The sequence below is a fragment of the Puccinia triticina genome, chromosome 1A, assembly GCF_026914185.1.
Source record: "Puccinia triticina chromosome 1A, complete sequence".
NCBI lineage: Eukaryota > Fungi > Basidiomycota > Pucciniomycetes > Pucciniales > Pucciniaceae > Puccinia > Puccinia triticina.
In genome coordinates, this window is record NC_070558.1 from 1,869,296 (window position 1) to 1,892,803 (window position 23,508).

At 46.4% G+C, this 23,508-nt stretch overlaps 2 protein-coding genes across 2 annotated transcripts; both read left to right on the top strand.

Annotated features, from left to right (window-relative positions):
• Positions 1-12,238: 12,238 nt before the first annotated feature.
• PtA15_1A250 (uncharacterized protein) lies at positions 12,239-14,020 on the top strand (the record flags this gene model as incomplete). Its single annotated transcript, XM_053165258.1, has 3 exons — positions 12,239-12,485; positions 12,579-13,750; positions 13,841-14,020. The coding sequence occupies 3 exons, from the start codon at positions 12,239-12,241 to the stop codon at positions 14,018-14,020; spliced, it is 1,599 nt and encodes a 532-aa protein (XP_053016467.1).
• A 2,007-nt stretch (positions 14,021-16,027) lies between these two features.
• PtA15_1A251 (uncharacterized protein) lies at positions 16,028-17,029 on the top strand (the record flags this gene model as incomplete). The annotated part of the gene is made up of 1 exon (XM_053165259.1): positions 16,028-17,029. One exon carries the CDS (start codon positions 16,028-16,030, stop codon positions 17,027-17,029), a length of 1,002 nt encoding a protein of 333 aa, XP_053016468.1.
• Positions 17,030-23,508: the final 6,479 nt, after the last annotated feature.

Genomic DNA, 23,508 nt, shown 5'->3' on the forward strand with positions numbered 1-23,508 from the left:
TAGACAAATGTGAGGTATTTTAGCTACAAGGGGGACCCTGGATGAGGGATTTTAGCTGGTGGGCTGGGTACAAGTGGTGTCAGAAGATACTAAATACAGGCAAACAGTGGGGTGAAAAATGAAAGATGATGTCATACTAATGCAAGGAGTGCATAAACAAAGCGGGGAAATGTCAAATACAGGGGTACTTCATGCAAGGGGTGCATGAGTGGTGTCAGACTAATGCAAGGAGTGCAGAAATGGGGTCAGAAGACTGCATGCAGCTGCAAGGGGTGCATAAATGAGGCGGGGACATGTCAAATACAGAGGAAATGGGGTTGGTCCCCTGCATATGCAGTGGATTTAAGAGGGATAGAAAAGAGTATGCTTTGGGCTGTTGCTGAGTATGTGTATACCTGGGAAAGGTGACTTGAGGGGTGTGACAGGTTGATGACTGGGGCTGGCCGTGTCTGTCAGCCACTGAGACAATTGTCCATGTGCCTACAATGATAATTAAATCACATGTAACCCAATGGCTAAAGGCTACCTTAAGGTTGATCTTGATCTTGTGTAAGATCCTGTGTTCAACCCCTCCTGTTGTCTTATAATATTACTTTTGTTGCAATCATCACTTTATATGTACTAAACTGTATGATTTCACACTTATTATGTATTTACCTTGATTGAGAATAATAATGTACTAATGGAGTATATCTCTCTATGGATTTACCATACATAGAGATATTACATAATTATTCATGTAATTCCTCCTCTGAATTCCGTGGACCTCTTCCCCCTCCTTGGAGTTAAGGATCCCTCTGGGGCCTTGACTCGAAGGAGGATCAGGTCCCTGTAATATAAAAGGGGGGGATCTTTCCTCTGGAGAGACCTTTCCCCCCAGATTATTACCATACAAACCCGTGCACCTTACTAGAATTATAGTGAGTGGGGTTTTCCAATAGTCTACTAACCTTTTCCTTTACAGCTTCAATCTCTCTTTGTGTATCTCCTCCTAGGTACAGGTGTTTGTTATCACACCTGTAACCTAGAAGATAAGTGGTTTATCCCTTATAAGCAACGGCGCTTGGCTGAGTTTTTGCCGCGTCCCCTTACTCACGTAAGGGTGCTAGTCCCTCTGCCTTCCGGCGTTGAGTTGGACTTTTTTCCACTGGCCATCAGGCTATAGTGTGACCCTTAAGACCTCTGGCCGCTATTTAGCCGCTACAGATAGTCGAAAACCCTATCAGCCCCGTGTCACACAAGAGACCGGCGCTGACAGTGTCCATGAGGGTCCAAGAGGGTGTAACTTCCAATCCAGCGGGGTTCCAGTGACGCTTCCAGTGGTGACTAGGGGTAAATTTGGCCGTAGAATCCATTTCTGAAGTCCATTTGGTGGTATCTTGAGGCCTAGGGTGAGTAAATATATGTATGAGAAAAAACTTTTGATTTTTCACTTTTCCGTCTACCACAAGGACGTACTAGAGTATCAGGAGAGATATACGTGACCTTATCTTTACTTACGGATTCTGTGCTTGCGGAGCGTGGAGCTTTAGTCACTTGCAGATTATTACACTATAGATCAGGCTCAGAGAGGAGCGCTGAAGACTAGCGGATAGTAGTACTGCGGAGCCAAGTCACCAATAATCACACAGCCCAGACATATATATTCTTGACAAGGGCGGTTAGCGGAAATTTTGACCAACATACCAGCCTTTATTCTCACAACGTTTGTGAACGGCAGCGGCTCCAAGGTGCCGCGGGTGAGCGTAAAACGGGTGGTTGCAAGAGTTTTGTTCTGCATGGTCTGATTTCATGTGAGAATGGTCAGCCAGAATCGGAACCATGCGGGGCGCAGTAGGGGAAACAACACACCAGATTCTCAAATGACGGGTGTACAAGGGCCAATATTTTGGTGGTGGAGTTGAGGGGCTTGTGCTGGTCTGGGACATGGGCCGGGAAAAGTACGGAGTGGGTAGGGTGGTCAGCTGAGGAAATGAGGGGGGGGGGCAGGGGAAGGAACTGCCTGCTTGCTGGCAGAAATGGCGCTCGGCGGGATAGTCTTGTGACGGTCTGGATGACAGGAGGTCAGTTGTGTGCTCCTGACCAAAAAACCGGATGGATTGGAGCTGCTCACCAATTGTGAAAAAAAAAATGTGTTTGGCGGTGTGGTATGCTTTATGGTATCCCATATACCAAAATCAAAATTTTCTGCTTTTCTTTCTTATTTCTATTAGTTTTACTCTTAATCTGCCTTTTCCTCTTATCAATCACTTAATACTCCACAAGATTCAGTTTCTAGGGACAAATTCACCCCTAGTCTTGCCTTACAGAACACTCATAAGGGCACTCACCCAGAAGTTACATACTCTTACACACTCACAATACCCCTTACAACCTCAAACAGTTACACAATCCACATTGACAACACTTATTTACACAAACAGTTACATAAATAGCTACATACATATTTACACATAGCTGCATCATCACCTATATACATACAGTGTACACATGCATGCACACATGCAGGTGCTAGCTGCATGCACTAGCTGCATGCACTAGTGGATTTTTGTTGCATAAAGACAGCAGGTGACCTGGTTACAGAATGACTACACTAACATCCTGTCCTGACCAATCACACCTCCTGATTCAGCCTGCATGTGATAACCCATAATCACCTGTACAGTCCTGACCAATCACATTCACCCATTCAACATATGTACTAGCCAAAAACCCTCATGTACCTAGCTAAAATCTCTCATGTGGAGCTCCTCTGGAGCTAAAATCCCTCACTGTTGTCTATAAAAGGAGGCTCTCCTCCCCTGTTGTAACTCCCCCCCCCCCCCCCCCCCCCAGTAGACTACCTGCACTCAGTTTCCCCTATAACAAAGTACACAACTGCTCACTCCACAATATATCAGTCACACTGCCAGCATATCTGACTGGGATGAAGACATCCCAGTTTAGCTGGGATGCACTCAACCAATGTAAAATGGGTTGATCTCATCCAATGAAATATGAACCCAAGGACCTTGGATTTATATTTCATCAGTTGAGATCAACCAAGTTTAAATTGGTTGAGGTCATCCCAGTTTAACTGGGATAAAATCAACCTAGCCAATTATGCTGGCAGTGTCACCCTATATTTTGGTTTTACACACATTACAAAACACTTACACATGAAATATCAACTCTACACAACACTTAAATTACATAACACAAACCCCTGAGGGGTCCTATTTGACCAACTATCACCTGGTTGAAGTCCAGACTCCTCATTCATAACACATTTTAGCAACTTCATCACACCCACTTTATAACAACAGTTATCTTTTGATAACACCCTCCTATCACTACATTAAACCTGCCAATCTGAGATTGATGGGCTTGTTTTAGTGTCTAGTGAACCAGGAAAGGCAGAGGTTTCCTCATACATCCCTTTCCACACTCAGCAAAAGGTTCTCAGGAACACTTTTGAGATTTACAGCGGGGGGGGTGGCTGGCTGGCTGGCTGGGTTGTGGGTGGGTGGGTCCTGTGGGGCGGGGAGGGGGGGGGGGATGGGACGGATGAAGGTGGAAGAAGGGGGAAGATTTGGAAGATTTGGAAGGTCCGGTGGAGGAAGTCAACTGGCATGTTTGGTGGATATTCTGACTGCCAGACCCGCAAGTTTTCCTGGCCTTGCTGTACGCGTCCGGTTTAACGGTCAGCTTCTTCCCAAAGGTGCTGGGGCAGCCCCTGGCTAGCGGGGGGGGGGGGGGGGGGGGCGGTGGTTGTAGCAGTGCTACAAGGGTTGAGTGACAGGCATCCACGCTATGGACGTGCTGTACACACTAGAGACTTCCTACTCTGGCCTAGTGCGTCCAGGAGTTAAGGAAGCCAAAGCCTCATGCACGTCACATACAAGAGGCACATCTTTCTTACAAGTCTAGTTCTTGGTTTCTCTACATACGTTAAAACATTTGCACACATCTTTACGCCTGTACTGTTGAGTTACTTACTGAACAGATTCTTTCATCTGATATTCTTTTTCTCTCATTTTTTGGCCCTCATAAGAAGGCCTCCTTCTTGTTATTTCTTTCCACCGTCCATCTTGTCAGATGGAATATCAGACTACCTTCTCAGTTGCATATTTTCCACATGTGGTGTTTGCTCCGCCGCAGACCCATAACATAGACCTGTAGCATGCCCATCTACAGGAGGACCCTTTGGGCCCCCTTCTAGGGACTTTGATAAGTTCATTGGAGATGCTTAGGTAAGCTCAAGACGAACGCATCAACCCTGATGAGCTTGTCTGTGGCCAAGCCTCACAAGCTGATGAAAGGGTCAGGTTGATCAGGTGAAGATTGTGCTCAATATCAACCTCATCTTCTGAATTTTTACACTGCTGGTATTCTTTGACCAAGAATTATGAGGACTTACATGGCGGTTGTGGGAGGCCGGAAAAAAGGGTGGAAGTTTGGTGGTCAAATTGACCAACCCCCCTGAGCGCGCTTTGACTGTTCAAAAAGGGACCTCCAGGAAGCTGGCACAAAGGCCGTCAACATCGCGACCCCCCCCCCCCCCCCGCCCATGTGTATCCAGTCAAACCCCGGGCAAAATTAAGGGTCAATTTACGGCAAGGACAAATTGCCTTCCAGCCCGCTCCCCCCAAGATTGGTGGTCTTGGTCAGTTTGACCCCTCACGCTGGCAAACCACCGGTCAGTTTGACCCCTCACGCCGGCAAACCACTGGCATTTCACCAACCAAACACCCCTCCCGGAACTCAGATTTGGGCTGGCTCAACCCATATTGGCCCGCTCAGCACTCTCACCATCCGATTGTTCTCAGGCCACATTCTTCCAGACAGCTCACAGGGCACCCTGACCGAAGTCAGGCAGGCAGATTCAGGCCACCAGGGCCATTTTTTTTATGTTTTTATTGCATTTTTATACTTTTTTTAGGTTGTAATACTTAGTACTATTTTGTGGTGGTTTTTATTTTTTGTTTTGTTCTACTTTTTTTGTTTATTTTTTGCTTTTGTTTTGAAACATAACTAACTAATAATAAATCCGGAAGTTAGAGGATGAGAGCTCAAAATGGTTCCTTTGAAGCAGAAAAGGCAAGGCTGCATTAATTGTCAAGGGTGATCTCCCTTGTGAGAATTGCATTGACCTGTGCATTGGTCTGATTTGGGCCCAGTTCAGACTCCATGGCCCACGCCTCCATATTGGTTTTGAGAGCGCTGGGGATCTGGACCAACTGTTGGGTTCTCATTTTCCTTCTGCCTCACTTTCCGTGACTGTCTCTATATCACTTCTTATGTCCGCTCTTCACTTGTAGTTTCTCTGGTCATACTATCCTGTCTTCTCAGCCAAGTGACATTGATCCTGCCTGTATTTGCCTGCTAGTTTTCCATATGTCTCACTCGTGTGCGCGCTCTGTTTGTGATAGCTTGTATGTCACCTTTCTCTCCTCCTGAGATTCCAGCAGGTTCCATTCCTTTCTATTCACTTTCTTATCATATTCATTGTGTCTCAACCACATGTCAGCCCTGTGTATCTAGTCTATTTTAGCCTAACCTAGCACAGAGCAATAACATCATCGGCTCTTCTCCTCTTCAATCCGCGCCGTATCTTGAGCCGCATCCGGTGAACTCCACATCCTCACTGCCCTCCTTCTCGAGCTTCCCAGCTCTTCTTTGTGCCTCGGCTTTGAGTCTTTGTGTCCTGAATCTAAATTCTATCACCAACTCTATCGGAACATCAGCAAACATGATGTTGCCAGGAAATAGCTGGTGGTCTCTGCGGATAATAAGCACCGCATGCCTGACAGTCAGTCCACAGCCTTTTCAAACATGTCAGCTTGTGAGAGGTCCCTCTGCAATGGAAAGATATCAAACCAGAGACTTACGCTTGAATTTCAAGATATGATTTTTCCCGCACTGCCTCAAGGTGATTGTTGATGATCCCATTGTGACCTCTTATCTCCAGGCGCCTGGTGCACAAGATGGTGGATTGTAATGATGCACGGCATCACAATCTTGGCACCGGACCCAGCTCACGTACCCAAGTCTCCTGCCGGATGTTGAAGAGAAGCTGGGTCAGGGCGCAGATTCAGCTCAGTCCCAAATCGAAGTGACCGGAGTGAAGACGGGAAGTGGTTGGAGGGTATCATCGACAGGCTTACCAAGCTATGCATGTGCGTTCCTTTGTGCTTCACCATGGCACACAAAAAAGTCACCAGGCTCGCCATTGATTCGAGGTTGTTGGGGAGACCCGGCAGGAGGTGACAAACTGGTTGATGTGTGCATCAAGGAGCAAGAGCGGGTCACAGCTGTGCCAGCCTTGGTAAAGCCCGTCAAAGTTGGTCGAGGTGAGATGTCCAAGGACTGAAGTCACCGTGAAAATTTCTGCAGAAAGCTGTGAGGGTGATGGAGGTGAGTGGGACTTGGTTGAAAGTAACATGTCCCTCTGGAGTCAGGAGGGGAATTGGTTGAAGATGAAATGTCCCTCTGGAGGGGTGAAGTGGAGGTGACAAGGGACTTGGTTGGGGTGTTGAGGGTGATGTGTCCCTCCAACGCACTGACTTTTGCAATCTGTGTAGCCCCCCCTTCCACTGGCCGCTGGTGGTTGTTGGCTTGCTGGCCGTCAAAGCTTCTTGACAGCAAATGGCCGCTATGCCTGCCAGCGGATGTTTGGTTGGGGCATTGTGGAACTCCGTCCGGTGCGGGCCGGCGGCAGTTAGCTGGAGGGGAATTGGGGGAGAAGAAGTTTTATGCCCTCCGGGGATGGTCGGTATGAGCAATGAGGATCGGACAAGCAATGAAGTTATGAGGGGGGGGGGGGGGAAGATTTTACAACAGCGTTGAGGGCGCGTCGGCGGTTTGTTGTTTTTCAGGGAAGAAGAGAACCTCGATCAGGGTGGAGACTCTTGAGATCAATAAGATTCAGTATGGCGCTCTGGAGGGCGCCGGATAATGAGCGATAAGATTCTGATGGATTCCTCATTGGGATCAGCTAGGTTCCATGCCCCCCCTCATCTGAGTTCGGGGTTGAACTCAGACTCCGGGAGGCGCAGCGTACTGCAGACCTATCATCACGCCCCGCACGCGCACACGCTACAAAACACACAACACAACCAGACAAAACAAACAAGAAACAAAAGAAATAAAGCCAAAACCCTCCCCACTGTCACCATCCAACGCGCGCAGTAAAAAAAAGGAAAAAAAAAAAGTTTTTAAGAAACAAAACACCGCGAGAAAAAGGAAAAGAAATAAAAAGAAAAAATAACAGAAGATTGGGAAGCTCCTGAGACGTCTTGAGGGAGATGCCCGATGCCCGCCGCGCCTCCAGAGATCTTGATGCCTTGAGGATTTGATCTTGCCGTCCTTCCGCTGTGGAACTACTCAAATGGGAGAATAGAGCTGGGAAGGGAAATGTATAACTACACTAGTACTAATGTAAGCTATGCCAAGGATGCTGATATAAGAGCTGCCTTCCTGACTAATACTGCTGGGGATGAGTGTAACACTAAGAAAAAAGAAGAAAGGTGTGGCTTTTCTACTATGATCTTAGACTGACTAATACTATGAGCTGACTACTTGTACCTGTAGGGTATGAGGAGGAGAGGAGGAGTAGTGGGAAAAAAGATGAAAGGTGGTGTGCAAATGTGAATGATATATGCAGGGGGATATATTTCTGGTATGTGTGAAAGTGTATAAGATGTGTGAAATGGCAATTTTATCTAATGGTGTGGTGAAATGTGTACTGATGAAGGTGTATCTAATGGTGTGGTGAAAAGGTCATACAGGGTGTATGGGGTAGAAAGTGCATGTGCATCTCTGGGGATACAACATCTAGAGGGGAGTATATATGTGAGGAAATACAACAAGGGGAAATCATGATGAGCACAATGTGACAAGGTCTGAAGATGAGCAATGATGAAATGTAATGATGAAGTGAAGTAATGATGAGCACTATGTAATGTAATGATGAAGTGAAGTAATGATGAGCACTATGAAATGTAATGATGAAGTGAAGTAATGATGAGCACTATGTAATGTGTAATATATGTAGCTATGGTGATGATGACTGGAATATGTAATGTAGATGAAATGTAAGAAGCAGGAAAATATCAATGAAACTGTATATGCTAATAACTTCTGATCCAAAGGGAATTTCAGGGTGGTATGAGTGAGTGACTAGGGGTAAAATGAGGTGTAGAATCTGAATCTGGAATAATAATGATGGATATGTGAAGGATATGTATGATATGAGAATGGTGATATGAGTGGGAACAGGGTTACCACACCGCACGCCACGTCGCAAAATGAGAGTTGTCCCTGCGTGTACTAAATGGCGCACCACAGCATATTTGCCGGCAACTCGACCGGGCAAGTTAACATAACTTGCCTGAAGTTAAGTCAACTTCACCTGAGCTTGAGTGTTGGCGGGAGTTGGTCAGATTGGCGGCAATTTGATAGAGCGGGGGTCAATTTGCCGGGGGCTTCCACCCCCCGTCAATCTGACGGGCAAAACTTTAAAAAGCCAAACCGCCGTGTACTGCCTGTTGAAGCTTTTAGTGTAGAAATTCTGGTTAAGAATTTTCTTATGTCTCTCTAGAAGGCAATACTTCTTGCCGGGAATTCCATAGCAGAACATTGTAATCTGATACTTATGGGATTCAAAATTGCATATGTCACTATTTACATAAAATCATAAAACCAATTTTGGCTGGGAGATGTCAGCGTGCATAAAACTTAAAGTGACATCTGTAAGGACCCCAGTTGGGAGTCCTTTGCTGATCGTCAAGAGGGGCACAAAGGGGAACACAAGAGCCTCAAGAGGCAGATTCTAGATCACGGGTCTGTATTACCGGGGCATCAAGTGAGGGCTAGCCGGGAGAGATGTGAAGGGCAAGATCTCTACCGGCTAGAACGTGGAAGGGAGTGTAGACTAAGTATCAGGCAGATTATCTAATCTAGTGATAGCTATGTGACATCTTTGTGAGACCCCAAAGGAGGGGGCTTACAACATCTCCCAGCCAAAATTGCAGTTTATGATTTTATGTAAAAAAATCTTATGCAATTTTGAATACCATAACTGAAGGCCCTCCTTTAAAGGGTTGCAACCTGCTGGAGAAGTGCACTCAGCGTCGTGTTGGGAGCCAAGTAGCCAAAGCTGATGTTCATTTTTGAGCGGCTCATGAGCGCTTATGCAACCAGATACATATTTATGTAGACTTGAATGAACCACCATGAACCCCCCCCTTCAAAAGCAGCTACCATGTGAATCAGTCTGCAATCTACTTTCAGCCATTAACACAACTGGGTTAACTGCTTGGTCAGACCGGCCCGTCCGGCTTTTGGACAAAGAAAGAAAGGCCTTAATGATGTTGAGAAGGCGGTCTATGTGGACACGTAGCATGTATTCTCTTCAGTTGCCCTCGCACAATCCCAGCTCCTGCTTCCTATGATAAATATGTAGCACGCGCGTACAGCTCTGTTCTTGCATTGGCTGTGAACCTTTCAGGAGAAGGCTCAGGCCGGTTTGTTGAGCATTTCACCAGTGCCCTTCCGGTTTGGACTCATTCCAATTCCAGTACGCCCTCATCACAAATTCCATGTTTTGGATGGACATTGTACATATGTACCGTTGCTGAAACGACTGACGCCACCAATCAGACACTGCCTTCAGAAAACAAAGACCTAAGCGTACTGCATGCTCCACATCCAAATCGGCTTCGGAGGTCTTCCATTTTGCCAGTATTTGCACCCTTTTTGCTTGCCTGTTCTTTGCTCCAATATCATCTTGCAGGTCCTGTCTCACTCAGTTTCCTTTGAATTCCATTTTCAACGCTCCTACTTTCTACCTCCCTGGTTCACAATGGTTCCTCCTTAGCCTCTTCATCACACGTCTGCGTTTAGTTCTGTTTACTGATGTGGCCACCCTACGTCAGTTTTCTCTACCCTTCTTCTACCTTGTTCCACATAGCGCTAACTCACCGTCATTCATGGGCTATAAATTTATACTATAGACGCTAGTGTAAGTCTTTACATGCCATCTCCCTAAAACTTTGCATGCATCAACACCAGCATTCCTTAACATGGAGTTTTCTGAAAGGTGAGACACTCACTGATTAGAGAATCCTGCCTACTTTTTTTTATCTGATGACTTCCCAAACCTCATAGCGGTGTGCCTGTGTTAACTGTGTGTGAGCAGTGAAATCCTTGACCATCTCACGATTCCAAATCACTGACTAAACAGAACTACACCTGCTCCATTCCTTTGGGTGATTCTTGGGGTCCACTGCAGCACTCTTATGAATACAGCGATGGGGTAGAGAGTAATCAAAGCTTTAGCCACCACCATCTGGTGAACGTTGAAAACAACGCCCCTTCCCAACACAACCAGCACTCTCCTCAAACTTGCTCACCTAGTCTGTCAATACCTAGAAATGTCAACAACCCTCAATCATTGATTCAATCCCCAAATCCCACAGAAAGTGGTGACCACCCCCCTCATTACCCATTTCACCCAAGCGTACCTGTGCCGCACTCCCCGTACTTACCAAACTTAACTAAGTCCCAGTCTCCTGTGCGGGCCGTGCAGCGTTTGGCTGGGCGTGCAGCATTTGGCTGGTTGCGAAGCGACCCCAACCGGAGGGAGGGACTTACACACAAAAACGCTTTTCTGGCGTGAGCCAGATCCAAGGTTTGGCTGGGAGCGGCCTCATTTGCGTCACCACACCTTCAATATTTTGCAGATCCTTTCTACGAAATAGTACATGATACATCTGCATAATGTTGATTTTTCAGTATATTTTTTTGTGCAAAATCTTGTTTCTTTCTACTGGAAAAAAATTATTGAAGTTTATGATTTCAAATTTTGATTCTTGCGCCTCATATGACACGGACCGAGCGCGGTCACTCTACAAGGATACACATGCTTCAAGTGAAGAAAATACCGAGAAGCCCACATCACTCGGTAACTCTGCAAATCCGCATACACTCACCCTCCCCTTCGCCTCCATCCGATCATCCGATCAAAATACTCGATCACTCAGCCGGCCGACAAATCACAATGCTCCCGCCCCCTGACCGACCTGCCGACCTGAGGAGCGAGGCATCAAAGGTATCCTACATCTGCGAAGTGATGAACTCCCTTGGGCTGACCCCGAAGCAATTTTTCCTTGCTTTTGTGAAGCAAGACGAGATTAGCATAGTCAGTAGGCGGCGATTTTGGTCAAATGAACGCTGGGACTCAACGCGAGAGCTGCTCAAGGCAATTGGAACGATGATCTCCTCCCACGAACCCGGCGAAACTAACTGGAGTGGTTTCATCCTCGGCCAGGTACGTGTTTTGATAAAAAAACCCAGATATGCTGAGTTATCAATTAATCACTGATTTCATGTCACCGATTGGAGCGCATCCAACCGATCATCGGCTCCAGAAGGAGGGTTCATCTGTATGTCCGCCATCGTAATCGTGAATGATGTGAGGCTGTTGGGCTGTTGTGCTGCTTAGTGTTTTTCCCCGACTTGGACTTCCTCTCCATCTGTATATATACCGTGCCGAGTTGGACTCACTGATCTGTGTAGCTCTTGTTAATGTTCTCTTAATTTTCTTCAACTCGTTGCCGTTTCATTAATGATATCAATTATCAATATAATGATGTGATGTTCCGATATAATTCTGTCGCTTAATTAATTCAAAGAATTCTTTCCAATTTCTTGTTATCGAATTTCAAAAATGAAGGAATGGGAATACAATGGCAAAAAAAATACTGAAAAATCCCGAGGATGCCACACAGGCAGAAAAACAACTTAGAAAAAAGAACCATTGAGTTGTGTTGAAGCCAAGAGAGAACATCTGAAAAGTAGCCTCTATATCACGCCAGGCTCACGCGAGCTTGACGTGCTTGTGCATAAGCCTCTCTGGTGAGACTGGGCTGCCGCCCAGACCCGCTCACCACGAGTGGCTCAGTCAAGCTCGCATGGACCCAGGTACTCTCGTCCGTGCCTTGGCTCGGGTATCGATAGCTCTCCTCCCCATCTCGAAAGCCGATTTTCTGGCAACAACATTGTTTGCACTATCATCACATTCATACCTCGTCTGATGATACGCTTTCTTCAATATCTGCTTTCTCCTTGGTCCAGTTGGCTCTCTCTCCCTGAATGTCTTTTTCGGAGCAACACGTTTGGAGACACGACAGGAGCTGGGAAAATTAGAAGGAAAGGGATGATAAGTTCGATAGCGACCATTTATCTTATCTTCTGCATGTTTACTTTCAGCCACAACATTTCGCTCAAGCTGGGACTCCTCAGCCCTACCAACTTGGCCTATCGAGACGCCAAAGGAGAGACGATACCCGCAGGAGCTCGTGGAGTCACATGGGGGAGCCTATTTTCAATCTTCAGTCCATTCGAAATTAATCCGCAAACAGGGTCGACGGACTTGGGAGATGAGTGGAATCCTCAAGTTGCGTTGAAACGGAGGTTAAACCACCTGGGTTCCCCTAAAAGCTGTTGAGTTTTAGCTTACATATTACCCCTTGAGGAGATTCGTGTCGTTTATTAATGATGTGTTTTCCCTCTGGAAAAAAACGTATGCCCCCCAGTCCCCAATTCATCCGCTTCTCTCGCTGCCGGAATCGAGATATCCCTGAGCTCCATGACACACACTGCAAGATTCAGCAAATTGCACTCGAAATCGGGCGACCGGTTCTCTGAAGAAATCACTCCTCTTTTGTTCCAACGAACGTACAGTTTCCCTGCAGACTCGATCACGGCTTGTTTTTATTCAAATCGATTTTGGCTACATACGCTATCTAGTTTCGTGCAAAATTGGGACGGGCCCGTTAGTCTGGTTGTCGAATGTTTTTCAACGGACCGACCGGAACTTATCGCAAGGATACAGGAATTAAGGAAAACGGATTCATTGATTAGGCAAAGGGTCGACTTCCACATCGTCCCGACACCAGATGGTTCTCCGACGCAGAAGCTTAAGAATGCAGAGCGTATGATAGGGGAGCCCATAGCTACTAATGCTCAGCTCAATGTGGCTCGTTTTTTCAGTCGCTCAGAACTGGTGTGGCTAGTAGGGGACGCCCGCGTGCTGCCGCCCGTCGGACTTTACGATGTCTTGTCTCAGAAAACCAACCTGCGGACGCGCGTGCTAGATTACGGAGATGCAATCGTCATTCCAAATTTTGGATTCATCAGAGAAAGACAAGTATATCCAAGCAATTTTTTGTGGGCGAATGAAGAGGCTGACTTAAACCAGATGGCGCAACAATACATCAACGAATCCTTATCATCCATCGCGCTCCCTTCAGATGAGTGGCCAAAGACTCGCGAAGACTTGCTCAGACTCACTACTCGACCCAATAGTCTAAAACCAGATAAATCTGTCCTGGTTATGTACGATCAGGCCTGGAGGCCATCCGAAGGCCCGACTAACTGGACTATGTGGCAAAACTATGACCCAAAGCTCGATTCCGCAGTCAGCCTCAAAATGGATTCCACCCAGTCTTCAAAAGACGAACTCTCTGGACCTCAAGATCAGATGTATCCCATTGTCAGCTATGACTTGAATTACGCACCCAATGTCATCGTATCCAGGGAGGGGCAACCATGGTGTACAGAACGGTTCGAATTCAACAAGGCAGCATGTGTCTATCAAATGTATCTATCGGGCACTGAGCTATGGGTCATGCCGGAAGCCTGGACATTAACCATTCAACAGATTCCTACCAATGGAAAAGAGTTTGATGAGGACCGGGAGCTAAAAGTAAGCTTTACCTCGTTATCATCAGATTCAAACGCTTGTATTTAATGACTTTCCTCTCCCTTCCTTGTTCTCACGCGAATTACCATGTAGGAGCTCATTTCAGCCAGGCTGTATTCGAAATTCCATCAGGAAGCTTGTATGCATTACGGTCGAGAGTTTTCATCATTAGACGCTTGGGGAGATGATCGTTCAAAACATGCTAGAGCAGTTTGTCTACACGTGTTGAGCTCTTGGGGCGTTGGAATATCCTCAGGAGATTTGATGGTTTAATTTAATTACAATCGTTTCTCAGTTTGAAGTGTTACAATCCAGTTTGTGTATAATTTCGTATCAAAACAGCTGTACATTGGTGCTAGTCTTAGTAACTGCTTGATTCCATTTGTGATATCCTTCTTTTTTAATAGTCAAGCCATCCGATTTTTACGCTTTTCGAGCTCCGGAGTGAATATATGTAGCTTCAAACTATTTGAAGCCAACTTTCAGCTTGAGATAAATATGTAGCTGTTTTCCTTTTTGTCTTCAACCGGCTTCTTCACGTCCCGCCTGGGCAAGTTTCATCAACCCCTCCTTCAGAGCTGGGCGCTTTGCGCCCAGGACATGGGACTTAAGCTTATGTACTCTCAGTCGTACCTACTCCTGCTCCATGGGCTCTTAGCCCCTCACCAAGCGGAATGCCGCCCGCAACTAACGCATATAGATGTACCCGCATCATGGAGAGAGAGAGAGAGATAAAGCAGTTACCTGAGCAGATCAAAAAAGCAAAACTAGAGAGCAAACAGGAAGGAGTGATATTGATTGAAGGAAGAAGTGATATTATGAAAAAAAAGCAAAACTAGAGAGCAAACAGGAAGGAGTGATATTGATTGAAGGAAGAAGTGATATTATGAAAGTAAGAGGTGATCAATATTAATAGAGTAAGAGGAGAAATTGATCATATTTATGTATATCACATTTTAGACCCCTTTTTTGGTAGGGAAGACATTTCTTTGGGGCTCCAGATTTTCTGAAGTACGGGTCCCCAATAGGCCACAATTGGGACCTCCATTCGGGCCCACACGGGCTGAACTCAGGCTTCCATTTCACCCTTTGCCAATAACCGCCGCTCTGTCAGATTTGTTGTACTTGCTGTGATGTGAGCAGTGGATAGATTAATGGTGCATACCACTACACAGCGCGTTGATCACCTTCCGGGCTTCAATTCAGGGTCCTGGGGCAGACAGGTTGAAATGAACGTTACATGTAGTGTTCTGAATAAGCTTTACATTGGGGTATGCGAATGGCCAATGGACTGAATTCTATCTGGGAACTGTGTGATGGAACTCAGACGATGATATCGGGGAAAACTATGATGGTAATGGTGATGAACTTGCTCGACTGAGCCTCTGGCGGAGGAGACGTAGTCTTCTCCGCAGCAGAGAGCCGCAGCCGAGTAACCCTGTGACCCAAGTCACAACACTGTGTGCACGGCAATTGATGGTTCCAGGAAGCAAAGAAGCACTGGTGAGCAAAACCCACCATCTACATAGTAGAATTGTGACTCCATCACTTTGAGGCGTGTATTCAATACCCATGATCACCTAGAGATATGTTCACTCGACCTCACTCGACTGGCAGTTTTTTGCGGGCAGCTCGATTCAGTAAAAATATGGCTTCCAGATCAACTGTATCATATTTACGCCGAGTTGAGGTGTTCGGTGTTAGCCAGCCGATGCCATTGTTCTCACACTGATGCACGTTAGCGGGCCTTGGCTGGTCCGGGGAAGCTTGGGATTACTTTATTGTTTTGATGTTTTGTATGTAGACTTCAACTTTTTTAAGCTGCTCTTCGTAGAGTCTCTACCAGCCGCTGCAGTTGTCACTTGTCTCCTCCTGTTCCTCATCTTGTATTTCTCCAGCGTTGCTGTTGGCTCACCCAACCCGAGACTCTAGTGACCATATGTACTTCAAATTGTGCATAGTTAGCAACGTCCACTCGATTTGTTCCTCTGGCGCCCCTGGTCTGTAACAGCAACCCGAGCATTCATACAATCGTTCATACATAACAGGAAGGCTAGCAGTGTGGCTTTTTTCTCCGTGAGTATCGCTTATGTTACTCAGGCCGGTTCAAGGCACTGCAATTCTTCAGTTTCTTGCTTGTCTGCAGTTTCAACTGAGTTCCTGTTTTCGACATGTTTAAATAGATCCGTCTTGAAGACCTTTCTTCTTTGCCATTGCTAGTATCCAGGCGACAACTTTCGTTTAATTTTCAGTTCGCCTTCAGCACTTTCAGCTTCCTCCATGCACCATCCATCGCAGAACGGGCACCAAGAGGTGGCAAACACGTATTTGCGTCGCAACAAACCGCCAGCCTTGTCCCGACCTTTTCCCCCCGGTTTCACACCAGTTGATGTCGAGCTATCACCTTGCGCTCACCGATCGATGAAGAAGTCAGACTGCAGTCCTGTATTTCTACCACCTGCATTGCGCTCACCTTTGCCCCCACCTGAGGAAAGCTTGACGATTGAAAAGCAACGGGCACGTCCCAATCGCCTTGTGAAAACGCCCCCAGCACCGCAGCCATCGCAAAGGAACCAAGCCAAATTCATCCCGACAATCAGGCGAATTTGTAACGCCACCCGTCCCAGCCAACGTTCGCCAAGCCATTCCGTGTCAGACACAAGTTCTCCATCTACCGCGCATGGTCGCTCGGACCACAGCGCCTCTCATAACGAGCGGGCCCAGATGCCTATGACGAATCGACTGAGGTCTTTATCTCAGCACAGCTCTATAAAGAGCAGACCAAAACTGCGGGATTTGAAGCCCTGCTCTTCTTCGGATTCCTCCCATGAAAACACGAGTGACAGCTGCCGCGATAAGCCCATCTTGTCGCAAGTGAAGTTGATCGCGAAGACTAGCTTCCCGAGGATCAGGTCCACTTCTACAAGTCTCTCTGGGTCCCCTATCGAGCGAGCCACGCATCCACTTTTACCTCGCCGTCCCCAAGAGCAAACGGAGAATCGTTCGAAATCCAAGCCCGAGTCGTCCTGTGCTCGACCTTCAACCCGAAAGCCTTCGCCTTCTTGTACTGGGAGGGGAAAAGTGGATTACATACCTCCTTCTTATGTTTGCTTCAACTCCGATGACGTACATCAAACGGAAACGGCGCGGGAAGATGAGCTGTTGAAGAAATTGCCTGATGAAATGTTGGACAATTGGGCAGGATGGAGACGGGAGATTCTCCTCAGCACGTGTGACTCGCCTCGTTCCCCTGAAACTTCAGTCTCACATGGTGTATCGTAGCTCCAGAAACCCATCTCAGCTAGCGCTCGACGTAATTATCACTTGATCCAGCCGGCGATTGAAATAGCTGTTCATAAGAAACCGTTCATAAGAAACCACTCTCTACTTTCTTTCACCATAATTGTACCTTTTTTCCTTGATTGATTTGTGAAAATTGTTTATAGATTCAACAATTATTTGTATACATATCCCCGGTTGGAACACAAATACTCTGCATACCGCGTAGTTCTTTCAACTAGGCACTATTTTTCCTCCCTTGACTCATCTGACAACTAAATTGAAGGCTTTCTCCGTGTGCCTGTGATTTATTTCAGTATCTGACTGTTTTTAAGTAGTACATCCAAGACCAGCGCAGTATTCTTGTCCATAAGAATAATAATTTGGTATGGTAGTATGTTGATTGGCAAATTATTCCTTTCATTTGGTGTGTTGGTTGCAGTACAGACACCCCGGGCAAACCGGGGTCATGACACATACAGGCTGCACAGTCCTGCATGTCACATAAAAAATTCCCGCACCCTGTGTCATGCATCATTTGCAGGACTGGCTTTCATGTATGTGAACTGTAGCTGACAGGTCTGTGAAAGCCTCTGCACAGTCACTGTGCATGTGACATGTTGGAGATCTGAGCTGCATGTCATGATCCGGACAGCTTGTCATGCATATGTGACAGGACCTGCATGACCTGACATGCATACAGGACCATGCAACCTGTACAGCTCTCATGACCCCAATTTGCCCGGGGTGAGACAAGTGATCACCTCAAGTGAGGTCTGATGAAAATTGTTTGAAGTGAGAATCAACTATGAGGCAAACATGGTACTGGTGTAAAGTAATATGGTGGGATTGCCAGCCGGCACTCTTTTGAGGAGAGCTAGCTGGACAAGAGGTAAAGTAATATTTTATATTACTATGGACTAGGTACAAGGTAGTAGAGAGGGATAAAGGAAATAAAGAAACATACATGTTTTTGAGTCCTTGACTCTGATCAACGGTGAAAGTGCTATGCTACTGGTAGCGTAGCATAGCGGGATTGGACAGTGCTGCACTACGCTTTTTGGAAGTGCAGATGCGCTGCCGCTATCACTACTTGGCTTCTAGGGATAAATTTGCAAAAGTTTAGCACACTAAAATAGCAGACTGGTAGCGCAAGCGCACTAATTTTTAGCTCAAAAAGCATGTAGCGCGCCGCGGCTGTAGCGCAGAATAGCGCACTATTTCTTACAAGTAGGGGGGGAGAAAGGAAACATCAAAATAATTGAAAAACTATCAGCAGAGAAAAATTAAAAAAGGCATGAGAGCACCCAGATAATGAGAAATAAAAACACCATCATTATTTTCTAGAAGCATTGCACTTTTTGACAGGTACATTTTTATAAGTATTACATTTAGGCCCCATTTGGAGCCGATATAATCCAGGTGATATATGAGTTTTTTGCATGACATCCTATGTGACATCTGATTAGGTCCGCCAAAACTTGATCAGATGTCACAAAATTCCAGATTATATTGCGCAATTATATTGGCTCCAAACGGGGCCTTAATGTTCTGTTCAGCAGTAGAGATGGCAATCGGTACCCCCCGCGTGTCCGGGTACCACCTGCTTTTTTGGCCCAAAACAGATACCCGTACCCGTACTTGGCACCGTACCTGGGTCTAAGTTGTTTTTTGTAGATATGTGCCTGCTCGCCGAGGATCCCTCTCAGGGATCCCTCTTAGGCCTCGGCAAGCTGGTATCAGTATACCTGCCACCGAGAGAGGATTTCTCTTGGTGAGCAAGTATAGATATACCAGCTCGCCGAGAGAGATTCCTCTTGGCGAGCACTGGTATACACACACCAGCTCGCCGAGACGGATTCCTCTTGGAGAGCTGGTGGGTGTATACCTGCTCGCCGAGAGGAATCCCTCTCGGCGTCCACACACCAGCTCTCCGACCTCTTGGCGAGCTGGTGTGTGTACACCAGCTCTCCGACCTCTCGGCGAGCTTGTGTGTGTATACGTGCTCGCCGAGAGGAATCCCTCTTGGCGGGCTGGTGGGTGTATACCTGCTCGCCAAGAGGAATCCCTCTCGGCGAGCGGGTATGTGTACATACGCCAGCTCTCCGAGAGGAATCTCTCTTGGCCAGCTGGTGGCGCCGCAGCCGGGGATATCACACAGGACTTGCAGGAGGCAAGTCCAGAACAAACTTAGGCCCCGTTTGGCTGCCGCGTTATATGTCATACAGCCATGTTAGAAAAGCTTGCTTTTGGGCTGCTGATTTCAGCCTCAAAGCCTGTATGGCTCCTGTATGTCAGGAATGCCATTGGAAGAAAAAAAAAAAAACAGTTTCTTTGTTTTTAACTCTGGGGCCTGGAGAGTTGCACCATTGGAATCCTTGAGTGATTTTATGTCAATCTGGCCCTTTGCCGCACATCCCCCCCCTGCCCCCATGGCCAGCCCGGTCTTACGCTCTGGTCTGGGATGTCGGTGAGAAACAATCAAGAAGAGTGAATTTCAATCTAAGAAGAAATGAACAGAAAAGAGAGAAGAGATGAGATGAAAGAAAAACAACAGAGCTTACCTGGGATGTTGGTGAGAAACAATCAAGAAGAGTGAGGAAAGAGAGATTCACCGGCATCCCAGGGAGGAGTCTTTTAGAGTGAGAGAAAATACAATATAAGCATCACTATAATAATATGCTACTACCGAGTATACCCCCCATACATAACACCTGGCACCCTCCTTGAGCTGACCCAGCTGCCCAAAGGGGTTTTGACTGCCTGTACAGTGAAGCTGTACAGGCCTGTGGCTGAGATGCAGAAATCATTATCAGCCACACAAGCCGGCAAGCTTTTCTAACATGGCTGTATATGGTCGAATTTATGACGCGCGACCCCCAGGGGTTTCAAATATTTAATGGCACTGGGGGGTCAACTTTGGGTTGCGGCGTCATAAATTCAACCATTTATGACATATAACCCGGCAGCCAAACGGGGCCTTAGCTAAGTCCCTCAATTGGAGGTGCGGGAGCGCTGTTGCAAAGCAACCCTCCAAAGGAGGGACTTACACCCTACCTTGCAAAACAGTAGGCAGCAATAATCCCATTTGGCTGGGGAAAATTTTCAAAATTTTCAACTCTTTATATCTCAACTCAAGTAAAAGCCATTGAAAATCTGAGCAGACAGAATTGTCCGCCTATATCTGCCCTTTGACTTGCCACCTTCCTGAGGTAGGATCCACCCAAAAACTCTCTTGAATCCCAAATGAAACAAAAAGTAGTTCATGGGTTTTGGGAGGGCATTGTTCAAACAGGCCTTGGTCAAAGCCAGAATTTTGACACCTGGCAAAACTTAGCAGCTCTTACATTTTTTAAAAAAAATCAAGTTCAAGTGTTACAGATAAAAGAAAAATACCAGCAGAGAGCCATGCTTCTTGGCTACCTCTTGGAGCAGTTGAATTGGCCACAGCTGTCCTTGCGTAGCTTCTACGGAGGGACAGGCAAAAAAGGCTGAAAACAGACATCTGCTGCCTACTGTTTTGCGGGGTAGGGTGTAAGTCCCTCCTTTGGAGGTTTGCTTCGCGACAGCGCTCCCGCACCTCCGATTGAGGGACTTGTAAGTTTGAGTCCAGAAGGGGGTTGGGGACATATACAGCGGAAAAGAGGTAGCAGTATTGACGGGTATCAAGTGGCGGTACCCAGGTACCCGCCTAAAAATCACACAAAAACAGACAATCATACCCGTACTTGTCACCCGCGGCGGTGGTGCCCGCCACCCTGATGAGTACCCGCCGGCGGGTGCCGGGTACCGCCGCGCGGGTACCTGTTTGCCATCTCTAGGTGTATGCCTTGATGACCGGTTGGCTCCGTCATCAAGGTGTATGCCTTGATGACCGGTTGACCCCACAAGCACCCCAAATGATATGCAGCTAGGCCCGGGGGCTGCACAAGTTTTTGGGGGGCCGTGCAAGTTCCGCTGGAAAACCACTTGGTGTGGCTACAGAGAAAACCACACCCATTTGCAGGTGGTGTTAGCTCAGTGGTATAAGAGCAGCTCTCATGAATGTAGAAGGCCGTGAGTTCAAATCCTACAACACATAATTCTTTTCACCTGAGTAATTTCAACACTGCACCCGCGCGTAACTCATCAGTATTAATTATTATCTTTAATTATTTTAATTTTGTAACCGTTTTGGACTTCTCCAAAGTCTCAAGGGTTGACAGATATAAATAATAGTTAGAAGGGTCTAGTATTAGAGTACTTATGTAGTCTAGTACAGAAGGCTTTCTAAGTGATGAAATGAATCATCTGGAACAGCAGAACAGCGGTGCGGGTGAGTTCGTGGAAGGATGATTCATTTCAATAACAAAGAGAAACAAAGTGAAACATGAGAGAAGAAGGAAATGAAAGGAAAGCTCACCTGGAACAGCAGAACAGCGGTGCGGGTGAGTTCGTGGAAGGATGAGGAAAAGACCTTCCACGTCTGCTGCCCAGGTGACTAGACTACACTACAAGAGATGTCACAGAGTGTGAAAGTGATGTGAAGGTTGGAAGCAGAGAGAACACAGAAGACAAAGGAAACACAGAACAGAAACCTCAACACTAAGTAGTAATCTTACCAAATTTGGATGCCTATTGCAAGGATGGGAATAAAAATGATTGTCTATCTTAATTGTGGGTGTCTCTCCGTGTTCTGTCATTGCTGACCTCAGCAATGCGTTTGTCATCTTACAGCTTTGGATATTTTCTGTCTGATGTTTTTTATTATCTTATGTAAGGTTCTTGACCTTACTATACTAATTTCACTAAGCATATTCAATGTTAGTTTTATGTAATTCATGATCTATTTGAGTGCCTGCGCTGCACTATTCTAGCTCTGCTGCGTTAGTCTAGCGCCTGCACTGCGCTGTTCAAGTAGGGCGCCTCTGCTCTTTATTATAGCACTCTTTAATTATGTTCATTTATTATTATATGAACTTTGAGGTTTGAAACCCTTTTGGACATATTAATGTCTCAAGGGTTCATTACTCAGGTGAAAAGAATTGTGTGTTGTGGGATTTGAACCCACATCCTTCTACATTCCTGAGAGCTGCTCTTATACCACTGAGCTAAACACACAGTTGGTCTTACTGGTGATTTTTGGATATTAGATCATATAGCTTAGCCCCTCAAATGGAGCTTGAAGCATATATTCCAACACACCCCCTTGCTTCATGCACCATGAACAAACCATTCCACTCAGGCCTGGGAGGACGGGAGGACCCTTGGGAACGCTCTAGGCATAGCCTGTCGCGTGTGTACCAGGGCGCGAATCATCTTGTATGATGCTGCTACACATTCAACAGCTTAAGCTGTCTAGGGAGTCCTGGAAGCCAGGGAGTGACTCCCCGAGACTCCCGTGTACGGGTTGTGGAGAGGAGCGCAACAAGTTTGTTGTTGAACCTTGTCACAGCTCCTTCTCTGACTTCCTAGCCTATCCAAGAGGGCACACACTTCTTGGGTCAAGAAGTCCGGTCCTCCGGATCGGGGGGTAAGGAGAAGAAGTGGGTACGGAGAGTATCTCCTCTCTGGAGCAGCACACACAGGTGTGTGTCGGCAAGGGTGTAAGACCCTTGCATTCTATATTTCTTTTGGCCCTCTAGTAGGGCCTTTAGCTCTTGGATATGGGTGGGTGGGTGGTGCCAAAAATTCTATAGGCAATACGGCGCGAAGCTCAGCGCAATCCAGGGAAGAAGGAATGGGGAGACCTGGAAGCAGATACGGCTAAGGGAAGAAGCTGTGGAGGGAAGGAAGTTCCCTGCGACTGGCTTGACGTTGTCTCCCTGGCCGGAGAGCCTCCGGCCAAGGCTCCTCCCTGTGCTCGCTACAGTGCCGCCTCATGTCAGATGAGGCTGGTCCCCAGTATGGGGGACTAATTGTCTATACTTTAACGTGTAGGCTCGTACCAACGGTGCAACAAGTACAATACATGTAATTGCATTTCACTGTATCATATTGGAAAAATATCAAAATAAATGTATCTGTATTGTAATTTTTTCCAAAAACTGTACATATGTATCATTGGAATTGTTTGGTGAAAAAATTACAAAACGTATTTATTTTAATTGAATGTATCTGCCTGAAAATACGATACAATGTATAGCCTATACAATACATGTATTGTAATTGTTGCAGCGTTGCTCGTACTGAAGAGACGGCCCCGTGGACCCATCCCACCTCCCGTTTCACTCCCGGTAAAAGAACAGAATATTGCATATGCAAATCATGTATGTTTGTCATGCATCATAGATAATGATTAATGCATAACAATTATGAAAATTGAATATTGCATATGCATATGGAAGCATGAATATCAAGTATTCACAGGGTTTAGCCAACTTTAATTCAATTCACTGAGAGCATCCGTACTGATAATGTGATAAAATCAGGCTTAAAAGGAATAGATTACTGGAATTGACAAAGGACAGCAAGGGTGGGCCGTTACGTTACCCGTAATTGGG